A 19,090-nucleotide genomic window follows, 5' to 3' on the forward strand; every position below is an offset into this window, starting at 1 on the left:
AACAAGATTTTTTAGTTTTACTCTTCCATTTCCAACCAAAGCACAACAACAATACGTCTGCACTGATTTGACTTTATATGGTGGGATGTACAACGTATTTTCCTGCACCACTTTGACTTTCATAATGAGTAAGCTTTGAGTTGGTTAAGTTTTGCTTTGACTACTATTGTCTCCTTTGAGGATTCACCAAGTTTTAAGATGATGTTGCAGAGATGGACTGTATGAAAATACTAGCATGCCCACATGAAAATTTTACTGCTAAAGGTTTTTTCTTCTACATCTTATGAGACTCTCATGAGACAAAGTGTGGATTCTCAACCTTGCCTCTTTAAAGTTTTAGGTTTTTCTTATTTGTTTCTTTTTTGTTTCTCCTAAAATTCACTAGGAGCAATAGTTGAGACTATAGACTTGGTAATGTTTCATTGTCATCTCCAAATGAGAAAATAATGAGACATAGAGACAATGTGAGGAGCCTATAAACCTCTAAAAAAAATTCACAACTTGACATCCATCCATTTTCTATACCGCTAGGCTGGAGCCTATTCCAGCGGTCATTGGGCATGAAGCGGAGACCAGAAGAAAACCTAAGCATGCAGGGTAAAACATGGATGCTCCACACAGAAAGGCCCTGACCGGGAAGCAACCAGGAACCTTCTTGCTTTGAGGCAACAGAGCTGGGGAGGGGGAGGGTTGCAAAAAGTGTCTTGCAGAAGGATCAGCAATGCATAGTCATGCTGGAGCACTCGGAGAGCGCAGACCTCCGCCATCAGCCCTATCTCCCAATAGTGACGAATCTTTTAAAAAATTCCTGGATCTATCCCCTTGTGCAGCTGATCTTTTTTTTTTCTTTTTGCCTTTATTTGATAGGACAGTGGATAGAGTCAGAAACAGGGAAGAGAGCGGGGAGAGACGTGCAGGAAATAGTGCCACAGGCCAGATTTGAACCCGGGTCGCCTGCGTATATGGCGCGGGCCTTAACCACTTGACTATCGGCGCTGAGATCAGCTGATCTTAATTGTATGGCAGCACTTGACTCTGTGACCTGCCTGATCTAACACTTAAGGTGTGTTAAATTTAAGAAGGCATATTTACTAAGATGTTTTAATCTGATTTTTGTTTTATAGCCAAATTGATTTGATTTAAATGATTCTTTTGTGCATGTATGCTTGTCCACATTACAGTTAACTGCAGTTACAGCAGCCATGTCCATACATAGCCTGTCTGTTTGAGTGTCAGCCCTGCCGCCTCAGTGTAAGAGAGATATTAAAACAAACAAGATGAAATATAGTCAACCATACGGACAAGGCTTACCATTATTGTCCTGGAAAACACAGACCCCAAGGCCACCCCTCTTTTTTATATTTCTTACTATGAATAAATAGGCTTTGTACTATTGTGACACTCAATGTGAAATGGGTACAGCCCAACCTTATTTTGAAAGGTCCTTTGTTTTTTATATTTATCAATATAATGGGCATTGAATTTGCTATAAATCATCAATTTGGGCATTTATGAAAAATGAAATGTTTTCCCTGTACCATTTGACATGCCATAAAGAATAAAGCAGCAGCAGTTTTGGGTAAGACTTGGTTTGGGTTGCTGTGAACACTTTGAACACACAAAATAAAATGGCTATTGCAGAGGGACAGTAAAAAAGTTAAAACATTTTCCACATTGGTCTAACTGACCTCAATCCTCTGCTACAAACAGTCCAGTAAGTTTAATACAGCTAATTAACTTAATTACTTCCCCAGTTGGTCTGTTTCTCCGTGTTTCCCATGCTTATCACTGCTGATAAGCCTGATCGTAAAGAGATGAACACGATACGTTTGTGTCTGAGCGCAGGCGTGTGAATGGCTCATATCTACATAAGTATGTGCAAATGGCAAAATGAGTGTGTGTGTTTGCACCTGCTCCCTTGGAAGGAAACATCTGCTGCAGGGTGTCAGAGGCCACCTGTCCACCTCCGTCCTGCAGGAACACTGCGGCCGCTGACCGGCCGGCTGCAGAAATGATCCACTGTCTGCACAAGCTAAATCTACAGCAGGATGATCTGTACAGAGAGAAACAGCTGTTTGAGAGCCCGCCATCTGAGACAGTGTGGGCTTGCATCATTTGCCAAAATAGACGCCTGCTGGGCTGAATAATGACAGGAAATGTTCTCTGCAAAACTGGAAACAAGATTGGCAGCGTTTGTATTAGGAATCCTCAATGATCATTATCCTTATCTCCATTTAAAAATTAAAATTTTCTCTTGTCTTTTTCAGTGCCTGGTTTTAATGCCCTACTACCACCAGAAAGTCGCTGTAGTGCACCTAAAGGCTGCTGACAAACGAAGAAGACAGCAGTAGTGTCAGGTGACGACCGAGGTTTGACTTCACTTAAGAAAAAAAGTATTTTACATGATTTCTATGTCATCTATCAATTAAACAATCTATTTAAGTAAGTTTTGTTGAAGAAAATGGATGGTTTAACTTAGAATTAGCATGAAACAGATGGCAACATCTGATATGTTCTAGCATCAACCTATCAAACTCAGATGTACATCCTAGTCCTTTTTTAATCACATGACATTTTTATTTGAAATACAGTACACATCTTTAGTTTACATTCATGCAGAAAGGCTGAAAATTTTGATTGAAATTGTATTAAAAAATGCAGAAATACCCTCAAAACACAACTGCCTTGAGAGTTTGAGTCTAACAATGTACCATTAAGCAAATTAGAAGTTGTCAAATTGATGCAGACTGACAGATCATGGCATCTATGGTGTATATTGCCTCAAATTTTGCACAAAGATCCTGAGACTGTTGTGAACCCTGGCTCTTTCCTACTAGCCTTGCAAAGCAGATGGGTTAGCCAGACTCCATCTCTGTCATTAGGCGAATCTATCTTGAAAAGCTCCAGTCCACAGCGTTTGTGCCAAACAGTGATTCCCCTGGATGTAGATTTAGCACAGCATTGGTTTTACTAGAACTGGACCACGTCTCTGTACGAAATAAAGAATAAAAACCCACTAAAAGCTTTTCATGAGGTGCAGATGGCCTGGTGGTTTAAGGCGCGCCCTATGTTCATGGTCGCCCATGTTCAAGTCTAGCCTGTGGCACCATTTCCTGCGTGTCTCTCCCCCACTCTCTCACCCCTATTTTTGATTCTATCCACTGTCCTCTATCAATTAAAGCATAAAAAAAGTCCAGAAATAGATCTTTAAAAAGTTTTTCATCGTGTGAAAGACGTTTTTACTCTTCTGATGACCTGCTTCAGCATGAGTTTGTAATCGTTACGGGGAAAGGGTTAGGCCCCATCTAGAGACAAATTCAGAAGTATACGCAAACGCATTTTGTTGGATCTGTGTTTCATCCACATGGAAACAACGTTTTGGGAGGCCGTGAAAGCTACCTTTTGAAACATCTTTTTTGAAATGATAACGTCATACATAGCATAGCCCACTTAAGCTGCATGCACGGGTTCAGCCAAAACAGCAATGGTGGATTGCAGGGTTGTGTTGGTGCTGCAGAAGACACTTTTACGGCAAAATCTAATGCTTCTTTACCAGCACTGCAAATGACAAATGATTATGGAGAACAGCATACACCAGATGTTCTTAGATGTTCTTCTTCTTGTGTCTGTATACGGCTCAAAATATTTATATGCATGCTCCATAATCTTCTTCTCTATTTTTGGTGCATTTCCGTGGCAGTGTTACTAAAACTACAGCGTTTTCAGTCATTTTCAGCGGTTCTGTGCTTAAGCAGACATTTCCTGAAACAATCCTGTGTAATGTAAAACAAAACGAAAACATATCGTTTTCGTCTCCGTGTGGGCAAGGCCTTAGTTTTTGTGTGCGTGGTTGTACACAATGGCTGCTAGTGGAGTGATGAGCTCAGACTTAGCCACAGCTGCAGTTTAATCACAACTGATCAACATTTCTTTATTAAAACAAGAGCAGAGAGCAACACTGAAAGCTTATAATAATGGAAAAGATGTTTTGGCTCTTCTCCTGGTCTGCTTCGGCATAGGCTTGCAATCATTATGGGTGGGGTTTACTGGCGTATCCAGTGGCTGCTGCTGCAATATCTGTTAGCTCAGATGTAGCTCTAGGAAAGCAGCAGTTTAATCGTAACTGGACCACATTCCTTTTTAAAAAAAGAGCAGGGAGCCACACTGAAAGCTTGCCTTAGCAGAGAAGGTGTTTTTGCACGTCTCCTGACCGGCCTTAGAATCAGTTTTATTCACCGCCATTAACAACCTACAGCAGTGATAGCCTGTTAGCTCAAGAGTAGCGCATGCATATAGCGTCATTCTGTCTTGTCACTCTGGTTGGCCTGCCATGAATGTGACAGAATGTTTCCTCCAATTACGTCCAAGAAATTATTGAAAAGGGCTGTCCTTCAAAAGCACTTTCTATGGGAGCTTTCCCAGATTAATGTGATATACATTCATGCAATGGAGATATGAAACAGTCTATCTGGCGTGTCAGGTTACTTTCCTACAACATCACTATGAGAGTAACATTAAAGTTGCCCATTAATGTTCTGTAGTATAAATGCATTAGTTTCATATGTGAATTTCCTCAGTGAAATGTAAATGTTCATGCAGAAAAACAATCATGTTGCTTTATGCTGTCTCCTGACTTTAAAACTCAAACTAAAAATGTTACATAGCAAGTTACATAGCATGTTTTTGGCACTGATTCTGTAAACTAAGTCAAAACAAACAGGGCAGTTTCCCAGATCAGAAACTGGTCTGAAAAACAGCAAGGCTGTCAAACGATTAAATATTTCAATCCTCATTAAAGCTATAATTTATATTGTTAATCCCAAATCATCCCCCTTTTTAAACATACTTCAAAATGTCACTATTTTGCATTTAAAAGAGTTTTTTACTTACTTGAACTAAGGGTAACCAACCAACCCATATGTGGATACAGGCCTGCTTTTATTTTGAGGAAATAAAGTTAGTTAGAGCAAAGATTTCCAGAAACATAACCACAGAAAGGGGAACTTGTTATGGATTAAATCAGAAAATAAGGAGACAGTATAAAGGTGAATGTTTGCCATTACAAAGTGAAGATGACGTTTGACTTTTCCACTCAGCTGTCTGTGAGTTTTTAGCGTAAAATGTGACATTAAGGAGCAGTGATGATGTTTCACATCACTGTGGCTGCATGGAGACGCTGCAGTGACTGACAATTTGAAAAATCACTTTGATTATTATGGTCTTTCATCGCATCACATTTTGATGCATTAATGCTGACATCCCCAAAAGATATCAAAGGCCTTTAAAATTACACCAACATGTGTAACATCAGTTTTAAACATCTTCAAGAAACAGATGAACAGAGTTTCCTGTTTTCTGAAGCATCAGAAGTTTGAGGAAAACCAGAAGAGCTGCTGCTATCTCTCTTTTTTGTGTGTGTTAGAATCAGTTGAAAAGGAGGAAGGAAATAAAGGATAAACTACAGTTTATGGCAGGGCTGGCCAACGGGCATCCTGGGTGCCACATGTAGTCCTGTTCCTCTTCATGTGGCAATCAAAATCAGATATAACTCTGTCAACACGAAGAAATCATCAGCCAAGAAGTCATTCAGCCTGGGATGCCAACACAACAACACGCATGAATCACAACTTAAAATAGAAATATTAATATACAATCTTTGAATTTCAACGTTTTTTTTTACTAAATGTTACTGGACAGATTTGTCTGTAAATGTTTGTGTAAAAGTCTTTCATGAAGAATTTCAAAATGCATTTGGAAACAGAAGAAATGCAAGCCCAATATACCACAATAGTTGGTACATTCTCAGTTCACTGCATTGAAAAAGGAGCATAAACTTGCTTTAATAAAAAATCATTACATTGAGCATTTGAATTTGAGCTTAAAAGTGGTCGGCATAGTATATTTTGATAAAGTTCAAACATCCCTTATTAAAAGTCGTGATTGTCCTGTTGAAGATATCCAACATTAATTTGAAATAATGTGAGTTTTAAGCAGTGAGAATAGATGTTATTTGGCTCTCTTGGATACCAAAAAAAAAAACAGAAATTGCCTCTGGTTTATGGGATGAAAATGTTTAAAAGAAAAATGCTTTCTTTGGCACTGATTGAAAGTATGCTTTAAAGTGTCCCAGCATATCTTAAAAACTCAGTTTAATTGATGTGTGTGGACTTGTCCATCCTCCTTAGTTTATAAGGGTGTTGTTAAGCGGTCAGTAGAGGGCGCTAACATCCATGTTTCCTCTGTACATCAGCAGAGAGCAGCTCAGGTGTCCTAGAGATAACCAGTACTAAAATGTGTTTAATGTTTGCTTTATGTTTGCATTTTCATTCTTGTGTTGGTTTTATTTATAACCTAGAGAGTGTTTCTAGTCTTGTGCATAAATCTTTTGAATTCTGATTCTACAAATTTCTTGTAGCCAACATTCTAAAATTTTGATTTACACGTGTGAAAGATTATTCCACAGAGGTCTGACACATTTTCAATAAATTTGTACTCAGAAACAATCTCCTGTGTGAGTAAACTTCAAAAAATCGATCATCGGTCCTCCCCTTACTCCCTCTCCTGCCCCTCCTTCTGATTGGCTCCCTGCACACAAACGTCCCACCCAGGCGGCCTGTGATTGGCTCCCACAGCTGTCAATCACCGGGGGGAGCGCTGAGCTCTGGATCTGTCCAACAGAGACGCACCGCTGCTCTGCTCTGCTGTTTAGTGCGTCGAGCTGCGGAGGAAAGTGGAGTTCGCGCGTCTTGTGCGTCCGTGGACCAAACAGCAGCAGCAGCGGTGCGCTATTTTACCTCCTCCAGATCCGCTGGCATCCCGGGGAGCAGCTACACCGTGCATGCCTCGGACACCAGGAGGAGGAGGATAACGACTTTCTTCTTCTTCTTCATGATCATTTTGACTCATTGAGACTTACATATTTAGCATTTCCCTCATGGTAACCAACACTGAGCAGCCGGAGACATGTGGAATATTCCGGGGAAACTGCACCGCTTCTTGCTAGTGTGTTTTCTCCTGACGCTGTGGGCTGAGGTGAGGATTTTATTCACATCTTAAAATTTGAATCAACTTCTAAATCGACGTGTGTTTTTTCGGAGAGGGTTAAATTCCAACCTTAATTGAATTGCGTGCTCGACAGTCGAATCATGTGATCCTGGAATTTCTAAATTCGTGCTTCCTCTGGGTGGATAAATTAAGTTTGCAGTTTTCATGCCAATAACTGGAGACATTCGGGGCTTTTTTCAGTTTAATAACAAGTTCTAATAGTTTTAGTAAAGTTAGTTTTGCATTTCATCAAGAAATTTTAACATAAACGTATCGGTGCCAACATTCTGTGCGCAAATTCGTCTTTTACGCGCTGTCTTTGGAGCTCATTACGCAAAACAGTTCGATGGCTTTGCTTTACATATTTGCAAAGCAGCTTCACCTGCAAGGATAAGGTCCCGTTTAAACTCTACAACAAGTCCAAGAACCAATTTCGCTTTCAAATGTATAACTTTAAGCATATTTTCTTCCAAATATTTCCACTTATGAGCCTTTTCATAAAACTCACTCTGCAGGTATTGTTAAGGTGGACTTTTGAAGTGTTCAGCTGCAGCCTGATATGCAGAGTGAGCTAAATTGGAGTGCGTTATCCTGTCTTGAAGTGCAACCGTGCCAAAGCGTACAGTAGTGTCCTGCAGGGTGACTGCACTGCGTAAACGTGACCTAATGCACTCCTGAGGTGTGATAATTAAGCCTAAATGTAACACAAATGCTTCTTTTTGTTTAATGACGTGGCTTTGCTTTTGCACAAGCACAAAAAAAAGTGATCAATCAGCCAACACGCAGCTGAAAACGACCTAAAACTGTACTTAAGCACCTTCCCAAAGACTTTGCAGCCTTGCTCACCCTCTCCTGTCCTCCCCAGGTGTCTCAGTCCACCGGTTACTTCGAGCTGCAGTTGATTTCAGTGGAAAACCCGAAAGGTCAGCTCCTCAACGGCGACTGCTGCGACGCGGAGAAGAGCGCGGCGGAGGGCCACTGCGGCGCGGACGAGTGCGACACCTACTTCAGAGTGTGTTTAAAGGAATACCAAACGGAGGTCACGACCAATGGACCGTGCACCTACGGCTCGGAAACTACTAAAGTTATCGGTGGGAATACTTTTCAGTTCAAAGGCGGCCAGAAAACTGGACAGAACCGGAACAACGACGCAGGGAAGATCATCATCCCCTTCCAGTTCGCATGGCCGGTGAGTTGATCATGCATTTCTTTGTTTTGAGTGGAAAAGAGAGAAAGTTTTCTGTGCTTATTGTTGTGTAAAGCTGGAAAGTTTCAAAATATTCTCTTGAGAGCTAATTATGGTTATCCTAGTTTAGCGTTTCGCCACAGAATAAACATGATTCCATGCTCGTAATCTTCCATGTTTGCTCCAAAAATGATGGATCATAAAAGGGAGATCGGATGTTTTTGTGTTGAATCATGGCACAGCCTGAAATCCCTCACCCTTTCTCATGCAGAGTGTAGTTTGGCACACTTTTCTGTCTTTCTTTGCTGTCTGCCTCTCTGCTATTCAGCCCCCACTTTGCGTGTCTGGATGACAATTCTGCCGTCTTTAATTCTCTAAATATCTCAAGAAGAACATAACATTCCTCTATTTGAGCTTTTGAGTTGATCTCTGTGCGTTTTGAACTAAGCGACAGCCCTGTATGCGCTTTACGCACGACTTTTACGCACGGCAGCAGTTCAGTGCGGTTTGATAAATTACCAAACAGGCTACTGTTTGTGTGGCTTCAGTTACAGTCCATGTGTGGAGGGAAGTAGAGGAGGAGGAAGGGTTGTAGTATGAGTCTTTGAAAGGTAAAAAATACAGATTTTCAAGCCAGTGTTGATAAAGAAGTCAGTGGCAAGTAAGTCATTATCTAATCCAAACAGAGCAGCAGCCAATCAAAACCAGCTCCCTCTCCTTATTTGGAGAAACAGCGTGGGAAACAGGAACAGTGTTTTATGGAAGCTTCTGCAAGGTTTAAGGAGTCAGAGATGTGTATCAGGGAGGTTAAATGGTTGAGGTGACGTCCTGGGGAGGAAACGTCACAGGTTTGATTCCCACAACAGCTGAGTGAGCTGTCAAAGGAAGAGTCTCCAGTCATTGTGAGTCACTCAGGAGAGGAGAAGAAGCTTGCCAACCATGGAAGAATAACGTAATGACTCTTAAGATGATTAATAAAGCTACCTATTCAGCTCTCTTTGCCTTTTTGTCATAGAAGTCTTTTTCCCCTCAAAAGGAGTGAGTTAAGCCCATTTAAGACTGAAACTAGGCTTGGATTGAGAATTTTCTGTGTTGTGTCTCTTAACCACAGTGCTGACTGGTTACAGTTTTGTTTCTAGACACAGATTTACTCCTGGAGATTCTTGGAATAAAGACATTTCATGGAAGAATGTTTGAAATGAAGTGATGTTACATAGGAAAGAAGAATAGGATATTTTAAGTAGCATTTTCGCCAACACTGATATCGATATTTAAATATTTTCTTCAGACCTAAAACTCCAGTCCTTTGAACACACTTTAAGGTTTAAGGATGAACAAAGAAAGACACTTTATTCCTTAAAACACACTTCAAGTTTAAAGAATGAGGATAAATAAAGAGAAGGACCTCAACTAACATACTCTGGGTCTGTTAGTCCAGCCTAAATCACCGCTAACTTGAAAGTATACATGCCCAAAATTTACAGTCAATATGCTGATATGCACATCCAAAATCTCAAATGTAAACATTGGCTGAAATTTTGATACCAATACCAATATCAGGTTGATGATTCAATTGGAAGAATCACTGTTTTTAAAGCTTTCTGTTGATGTAAGTTCAGTGATTTTCATAGTTTTCAGGCCGTGTTTCGTCATACATTTGGCTTTGGAACTTTGATAAGACAGTAACGTTTCAGATTTGACATTTAAAAGTCTGTTAAGGAGACAAAACTGAACTAAAAGTCCTCGTGGATCTTTAATTTGGGTGTTTTATAAGATAGAAAAACAAGCGTTTTCTTTCTTGCTTTCATTTTTGTGCTCATAAAGTTTGAGTACTTTGTGTTTTCTGTCGATGCAAGTTAAGTATGTTTTATGGTTTCAGCTTCAAACATGCAGAATGAAATCATACATTTGGCTTTGGACCCTAGATAAGACATTAACATCACAGTTTCAACACTTTAAGGCCCATTGGAGAGACAGCAGTCACTTGTGCCAGTATACTTTTGGAGTATAGTGACCTAAAAAAGCATTTTTCTTCTTTTTTTCTGTTTTGTGGCTTATCAACTTTAAGTATTTGGTGTTTTTACTGCTTTCTGTTGATGGAGGTTGAGCATTTTTAAGGATTTTCAGGCTAAAACAGCAGTATGAAGTCATAAATTTGGCTCTAAACTTTAGGTAAGACGTCGTTACAGATTTGACATTTTAAAGACTTAGAAGTTAATTCATAAATCATACTATTTTTTTATGGTTTTCAGGCTCAAACAGGCAGAATAACATCAAACATTTGGCTCTGAATCCTAGATGATGCATCAGTGTTACAGATTTGACATTTTAAGGCCTGTTGGAGAGATAAAACTGAACTGAAATTACTTATGAATGTATATTTTTGGAGTAAAGTAAGATTATAAAACAAAGATTTTCTTTCTAGTTTTTATTTTTGTGGTTATCCAGTTGAAGTACCCTGTGTCTGTGTTATCTGTTGAAGCAAGCTGAGTATTTTTTATGTTTTCACGTTTAAACATGCAGTATTAAGTCATACACTTGGCTTTAGAAGCCAGATAAGACATTAACATCACAGAGTTGACATTTTAAGACCTTTACGAGAGACAAAACTGAACTGAAATTACCTGTCGATTTATACCTTTAGAATTTAGTATGATAGAAAAAACAACATTTTCATGCCTGTTGTAATTTTTGAAGCTTATTCAGTTTAAATATTTGGCTTTTTACTGCTTCCTGTTGATGAAATGAAGTATTTCTAATGGTTTTCAGGCTAAAAAGGCAGTATGAAGTCATATATTTGACTCTAATCCCTAGATAAGATCACTTAGATTTGACAAACAAAGACTAAGAAGTTAATTCATAAATAATACAACTAGTTAATCTGAATGAATCATTGACCCTCAGTTTGATCTCTGTGAATCTAGTGTTGAAAATCAGTGATGAAATAGATACGCGGCGCTCCAGGCTTCCTAATCCATCTCCATTCCTGACATAGCTGCAGTAAAAAAGCAGGAATCTGTCTGTGCGTTCATGTCAGAAACATACATATTGGACATATCGGGTGCTTTGTGTGCTCGGCCGGCTATGTGACCTCTCCATTCATCACTCCCCATGGTCAGCTGTCAGCAGAGGGGAAGATGGAAGTAGTAAGTTGGGGCCCTGCGGGCGGATACGGTTACCACTAAGTTGTGTGTGACACAGGCGGAGGGTATCGGTGTCACCAACTACTCAAACAAGTGAAGATCCCCGCTCAATCTGGGCCGGGGGATGCCTTTACATCGCCGCCTCTCAGGTTCACGCTCTCTCCGTTATTGGGTCATTGTCTCACTTGGCGTGTGTGGGGTCAGTATTTTCCACTATTCACCCGGAAGAGGGTGGAGGAGCGTGTGAGTGAGAGGGGGCACAAAAGGAGGAGAGTATCAGTGTTCAGCAGCTTCTTCTGATGAGGCTGTCAAGGTCGAAGCTGTTAAAGTGTCATTACAGCTCATAGTTTTTAATCAGACTCTCCTGAAGCGTTTGGTTCTCAAGACCAACAAACCTGCCGCAAAGAGGATGATACTTTGGTCACATGGCCTTTAAATGGGGAAGGTTGCCTTTCACTTCACTGAAAAACCCAAAGATCAGGCAGTCAGACGTCCTGATTTTTAAGACCCCAGATAACAAACCCAAAGATGTACAAGTTAATATTCCACATTAGTGAGAAATCCAGCTCTGTGCAAGTAAGAGGGACTTTTTTTTTTTTTGTTGAATTTGAAGATGATTGTGTTGAGCTTTCAAAGCATAGTTTAAGCCTCATAATGATGCAATAGAACCTGCAGCTCAGCACAGAACACCTTTATTTTTTAAATTTCTGTATATAAAAATAGACAAAGACAAGTTAAACGGGGGTTTTTGCGATCTTGGAAGTATTGATTTTGTGCATCTGCGTGAAAATCACATGCACTGCAAAATGTTCTGATCAAAAATGCATCATCGTACTTACCATTCACATGTTGCCTCATTCACCTGACAGGTCCAGATAAACATCTTAATCCAAGTTAATACAAGAATAAGGCCTTTGTTGCTCATAGGAAAAGGTTTGCAAATGGATGAGGCAAAATGTACAATCTTATTTAGACGTAGACAACTTATTTCAAGATGCTCAACCAGCAAATTTTTTGCTGCATTGGCAGATATTTCTATCCATTGCGTGCAATTAAGCCCTTATTTAGTGCATTTCATATCTGAAATTCAAATATTTCAAATGACTTGTCTTATGAATGTGGCTTAAACTGACTTTTATGGGACATTCATGCACCAGCTAAGATTTGAGTTTTTTGTAGTGCAGTTGTTCTTGAGTTATCCTCCTGTAAGAGTTGCATTTTTACCGTTTCAGTGCTGGAGAGAGTTTACTTTTTGGTTTATCAGTTAAGAGTCAACTGATATTGGCTTTCCTGGGGAGATTCTGATACTGATTATTAGTAGTGCATGTGACCGATGTCCTGACAAACAAAATGCACTTGATTTGGCAAAAGTGTAACTGTATGTTCAGAAAAATGAAGGAAAATCAACAATTTAGAACATGAGAAACAGCACAGACCAGAACAGTAGCAGCAGGAAACAGGAAGTGATGCCGAACACTCCCTGTGTCAGTGCCACCCAGGCCTCAGTGCTGATTGGCTGGTTGTTATGTGCCATTAGGTGAGTCAGATCGTGTTGAGGGCAGTACATTAGTAGAGAGTAAAAACAACACCAGAGTTGAAGGGTCACCTGCAGTGGAGCCAAAGTAGCAAACCTTTGCATTAACTGATTTTGGCCAATTATTGGGAAAATAAAATGGTGATATTGATCATCAGCTAAATGTGAAATATAGGCATCATTAATCTGATAATAGGTCTACCCCTATTAGCAATGTCAGATCCATGTACAACAAATCACTTAAGGAATGATCCACAACTGCTTTTCATGCAATGTGTTGTGATTTATGCTTTAAAAAAAGTTTTCTGAGATTTAACACATTTTTAGTAGCAGCTGTATGATCAAATATATTTTTGAACATCTTATTAACTGTAAAGACTTCTGAATGGATTTGGGCTTTGCATGAATAGCTGGCTGAATAATTAATACCAGAATTACTAGACAAAAACATTTTCTACACTGCTTATTATGGCTGGGCAATTGAAAATTGAAAATTAGATTAAATCACAACATGGCCTGCTGCAATTTTCAAATAGCAAAAGGTGCAGTATTTCTTTGACCGGAAATTTGTGTCAAAATATCAGTTTACAACTTACAATCCTACCTTCTTCATTTTTGTACTTTTTTAATTTGAATACAAGAATGACAAAAACCCTTCAATGCAATAATTCATATCCAATTTGCAATGTGAATCAAAATCATCAGAATTAGACACTTTAAAAGAATTGTTCAACCCTTGTTTAAGAATAAAAGAAAGTTCATGAATAATAGCATATCAAATCGCAACTGCAATATTGGTTAAAAAAAACTGCAATTATATTATTGTCCAAAATTGTTCAGCCCTACCGCTTATCCTGTTGGGTGTGACAGGGGGTGCTGGAGCATATCCCAACTGTCATTGGGCAAGAGGCAGGGTACACCCTGGACTGGTCACCAGTCAATCAGGCTGACATATAGAGACAGACAAGAAGATACGCTCACACCTACGGACATTTTAGAGTCACAAGTTTTTTTAGTATTTGTTGATGCTTCTAAATGTAATAAAGCTTGCATTGTGGGAAAGCCTGTTTATTTCCCTTTTAAATGATGCCACATTTGTAAGGAACATGCATTTGTGGGATGAGCAGCAGAGCTGAGTACGTGGGTTAATGGACTATAGTTTGGGATCTAAAACAGAGATTTACCTGTATGTAGGTTATTCTTCATGACTAAACAATCTTAAAGGTGTATTTTTTGGGCTTTTTTATGCCTTCATTGATAGAGGAGGACAGTGGACAGAACTGGAAACAGGAAAGAGAGAGCAGGGGAGAGACGCAGGAAAAAACCACAGGCTTCATTTAAACCCAAGCTGACTGAACACAGGGGCTGCACCCCAAACCACCAGGCCTCGTGCGCCCCATGACTGAACAGTATAGAAAAATATTGATTGTATTGCAATTTTGTAGTGATTTGTGGCATTTAAGAGTGCAATTACATCAACATTGCTCTTTTTTAATTGATGATTGATTGATTGAATGTTTTTGAAAGAGTATAAATATAATTGTTAAGCATGATTTTTTACAATCTCTGCACAAAGATTTTTTATTCTTGCATCTGTGTAGAAAACGTTTGCCAGGACATCTCTGCTGCAAAAACATTTAAAATGAATTGGTTCTTAATTTCACCTTAAAGAGACATTTCAGCTCCTGGGATTAGAAAATTGCAGAAGGCAGTATTGCAATTCCAGTAATATTTGTATTAATTGTTCAGCCCTGCTGTTAACCAATGGTAAAAGGGTCACCAAATGAACCTGCAAAGAGGGTTCAAAGGTCACTGCTAGTGTTAGCCACACTCAGCAAACCAACCTTTACCCACAGACGGTGTGATCCTGTGCCAAATAATGGTCAGTATTGTCCGCTTAAAGAGCGTTAACTTTAATCTTGTTGACTAAATATAATTTAAATCGTCCTCTAACTAGATTTGGCATGAGTCCACTAGGAACATCCCTAGACTGAATCAGTAATTCATGATTTTCTGAAGCTTCAGTTCTTGAGGATGTGAAACGCCAGTCATAAAGACCCTCTCCAGCCACAGACTGCAGTTTGCACGCTGCTGTCCTGCAGACAGACAGCCCTGACAGTCCCTTACAGAGTGTTTGTGTGCGTGTCCTGTAGCCTCTGGTGCTGCTATAGTGGACTCCTTCAGTGGGTCTGACCGTATCTGGGCCACTGGTCCTGACATGAATTAACTGCCGAGGAACATAAAAAAGGAAGGACATTGTTCTGCCGCCTCCTTCGCCGATCATTTCCCCTTCATGCTAACCCCTCCGGCTGTTTGGGTCTTTAGTGACATCTTTTTCATGAAAGGGACGAGGGGGGGAGGAGAGAGGAAGATGGAGGAGGCAAACCCCCTCCTATTAAAACTCCACACAGCCGTCTTGTGAGGTTTCAGTCACGAGGGAGGAGTATTTTTAGGATGCAGAAACTTAAGATGTTGCCTTTTTTACAGTGGAGCAAAAACAAAAAAAGTGGAGCATTTTCTACTCTTCCTCCTGTGTCCCCCCCCTCCTCCTCCTCACCAAAATCTCCTCCTGCCTCTCCTTCTCCCTCTCTCTCTCCTTATGGGGTATTTTTAGAGCTGCTGTCCTCCCATCACCCCTCTGTGAGTAAATCAAGGATCAAGGGTGCGTACTCCTTCAGTTTCATGGCCTGTCTTTTTCCCCCCTCTCTGCCCTCCTCCCTCTCCCGTAGCCTGGCAGAGCTGAGAGGACAGAGGTGGAACAGCTGTTGTTTCGAGACCTCCACCTCCTCCTCTCTGTCCTCCTCCCAGAATAAATGTTTTAGTGAAATAGCATTAGGAAAACAGGCTATGATTACAGATCAGCTCACTCGGAGGAGTATCAGTGAGCAATCACAAAGTGCAATGCTGGATGACGGCGAGTCGCTGGCTTCTTCTTTGGTTGTTTGGCTCATTTTGCCGAGTGTGTCCCTGGCTGGATCACCTGCTCTTCCATTAGACGCCCTGCTCGGTTTGGTGATGCTTTTGTGGTTGATTAGTTTGGGAGAAGAGAAGGAGGGTGTGATAATGAATGAAGGTGTAGGGTTGACATGTAAGGTTGTATGTCAGAGAATAATGGGATGATGGTGTGTTTTTTTAAATCTAGGAATTGAGCTACAAACTAAAGACTCATTTTTTTGTCCCATGTGCATGGAACAGACATGGAAAAATGGGATGCAAGTCTTTTATTGTTAGACTCTCAATACCAGATGCAGCAACTAAAGTAGACTATGAACTGCACAGATTTTTATTACCTAACCTGCACTTTTGAAGATGTCAATCAAATACTCTCCTGCAGACGCATTTTGATGCAACAGCAAGTTTCAGTCTGAGAGATCCATCCGTGCAAGAAGTTTACCTGAGAGATATTTAAGACACGCCACCTTACTCAAGCACATTGACCCCCAAATTTGTTGGCTCTGGTACAGTAAGAAAAAGTGGCAATCAACACTGTAAGTTTGTTCATGCAGGAGTACAAGCACAGGAAATAATGAAAACATGATATAGAGTGAAAACCACTGCCATGTAACCACTGGAAATCCAAGATTTACACAGGACTGTATCAGACCAAAACATTTTAAAATAGGCCACCAAGTCCATAAAGTTGCTCTGAGTTGTCCTCCAATGTGCTGACTCTTGAGTCTCAGCTAGCTCTTGTAAACTGAAGGACACCTAATGATGACATAAAGGCATGTGAGTGTTGAATTGCAGCTTAATGATGATGTATTTAGAGGTAACTGTACTCTGGGCCTGCAGCTATGTGAGGTCAATAGGGGACTAGAAAGGATGGACAACCATGCTGCAGTATGGACCTCTTTTGAGGGTAAAACACTGAGGTATAAGTTTGGACTAAAGCTATTTAGAGAGCAAAATCTGGTGAGGTAAATTTTAAAGATAACAATCATACAATACTGATTCCTGTTTAGATACCAGGACAACAAAATTAGGAGTCCTATGCACACAAAACTGGGTGGGTTTTTTGCATTTTACTAAAAAAATTGAAGGAAACCTCCCAGACTATATCACATTTTCTGTGTTTGGACAGCCAAATGTTGCCGACATATTCCTGCAGTTTGAAACACAACTATAAGGGTAGTGTTTCCTATGAAATGGAATGACCTTTTAAGCTTTTTGAATGAGGCTGCACGGTTGCATAGGTTTAACATCAGTATTGGCCGATATTGGCTCACAAACAGGATTGGATTGGACTGGACTGGATTCTAACCGACATGTTGATACTTGCTATTAATTTTAGCAGATGTAGATATTTAAATGAAGTTAAGAACAAAGTTTGAGGACGAACATATTAAAAAATTTCAGTGTTACTTTTAACCGTTGAAAGCCAATTGTATCATATTCACTACACCAGTGGTTTTCAATCCTATTTTTCCCAAGGCACGCCTAAGATCAGCCACCAAAACTGTATCTGTATAAAACAGCCTCTTACATGTTATAGTAAACCAAGTGTGTAGTGTTAGTTCAGACAGGCCATGCACGGAGTCAAGCGCTGCCATAAAACTGAGATCAGCTGATCTCACTCAAGCCCTCAGCTGATGGCATCCTGATTCACTCTAAGCACACTTTTGGCAAATCGCACTCATGCTGCCATGTTTAAACTGCTCTTGCCTTTCTGCTGCTCCCTCTGCAAGCTGCTTTTTACAACTCTCCTCCACCCCAGCTTCTCCTTTGTTCTGCCTCTGACTTTATTGGTGTCATTCTGCTGCCATGATGCCTGCTCTGGGTGCTATGGTGCTTCTCTTGCTGCCCCAGGCTTTCATTGTAGGCAGAGGAAAGGCAGGAGCATGTGCTGTTCCCGCCTGATGCTGACAAAGTGGACCTAACTGAGCTAAAATTATTGTATAGTTGTATATTGTATATGTATTCCCACGGCATACCAAGACTTGGCTGAAAAGGTGTGCCGTGCCACTGGAAAAAAAGGATGTATGGAGCTTGACGGTGCACCACAGAGTTGATGTTTAACAAGCTTTTTAAGACAAAAAGTCCAGACGAGACTGTGAGCTCTAAGGGTTAATTGTCCTCCTAAGCTGTTTACATTCTTTACTGTTAATTTCTTGCTAATCTCCTTTTCTTACCCCACATTTTAACTGCTTTACAAAACAATGATATTGAAGAGCAGTTTAATTTTTCTTCCAGAGTTTTGTAACATCCACACTCCCAGAGTGCTGTCTGATAGAGTATGTAGGTTAACCTGGAACATGTTTCTGGGTGTAAAATAACAAACTGAGGCCACAACTGTCTCCCTCTGCGTGCCCTCTCTGTTCTGCGTCTTTAATAAGCCTGAAAGCCTGCAGGGCACCCGCAGCAGGGCTCCGTTACGTGGTGTGTGTCGGCCAAGCGAGCCGCTTGAACGCTCTCTGCTCGGTTAACTGCGGTCAGGACGAAGGCCTGCTCGTCTTTCCCACGATGCCGCTGTGTCCGAGTCAGCTGACCCGGTCCTGGGGCGTAGAAATGTGTGATTAGCTGCTCAGTCTGTCCCGCGGATCGATTGTTGATGCTGCTGGTGGATTTGGTCTCAAGTGTGACCCGTGTGTGGATAGTGGCAGCTTTGTTTACTTGTATTTATCACGCTGTGGAGGCATAAATCTTTTCTCACAGTTACATAATGAGGAGGAAACAGCAGTGATCCACAAGTTTAAGCAACTTTTGGTGTTAAAAGTTAGCTTTAGTGAAGTTTGAAACTCCAGACAATGAATGGAAGTTAATTTATTTCCCCTCTAATCACACTGAGGGTGGATGCTTCTTAAAGAGCACATTATAGAAACACATTACATGCATCAGCTGTGTTCTGTTAGCTATTTACCCTCAAAATAAAAAGTGTTATACTTATTTTAAAAGTAAAAACAAGGGGTACTTTGCTTTTTATTGAAATAACAGTAGAGTTTATTCATAGAAATTGTGATTAAATCCTGTTCTGAACGCTGTTGAACAAGTCACATTATGATTTCCTCTCTTTCTGCAGCAGTTTGCATTATAAAATGAAAAACAAAGGAATTAATTCTCTGCAAATGCATTGAGTTTAAGAGGGCTTAAAGATGGGGAAATTAATCTGAATCTTACAATCATAGCTGATGTAATTTGGACCTAAGTCCATTTTTAAATCAGACCTACATTATATGAGGGGAACAT

General features: G+C 40.3%; 1 protein-coding gene across 2 annotated transcripts in view; it reads left to right on the top strand.

The window, feature by feature from the left end:
* Positions 1-6,726: 6,726 nt before the first annotated feature.
* LOC121526062 (protein jagged-2-like) overlaps positions 6,727-19,090 on the top strand; it is a 92,425-nt gene continuing 80,061 nt past the window's right edge. For both annotated transcript variants that reach the window (XM_041812358.1, XM_041812359.1), the window contains exons 1-2: positions 6,727-7,032; positions 7,910-8,233. In XM_041812358.1, the coding sequence (XP_041668292.1) occupies positions 6,964-7,032; positions 7,910-8,233 (393 nt within the window). In that variant the 5' untranslated portion in view covers positions 6,727-6,963. The remainder of the gene's footprint in view (positions 7,033-7,909; positions 8,234-19,090) is intronic.

The sequence above is a fragment of the Cheilinus undulatus genome, linkage group 18 (genome assembly GCF_018320785.1).
Source record: "Cheilinus undulatus linkage group 18, ASM1832078v1, whole genome shotgun sequence".
Lineage (NCBI taxonomy): Eukaryota > Metazoa > Chordata > Actinopteri > Labriformes > Labridae > Cheilinus > Cheilinus undulatus.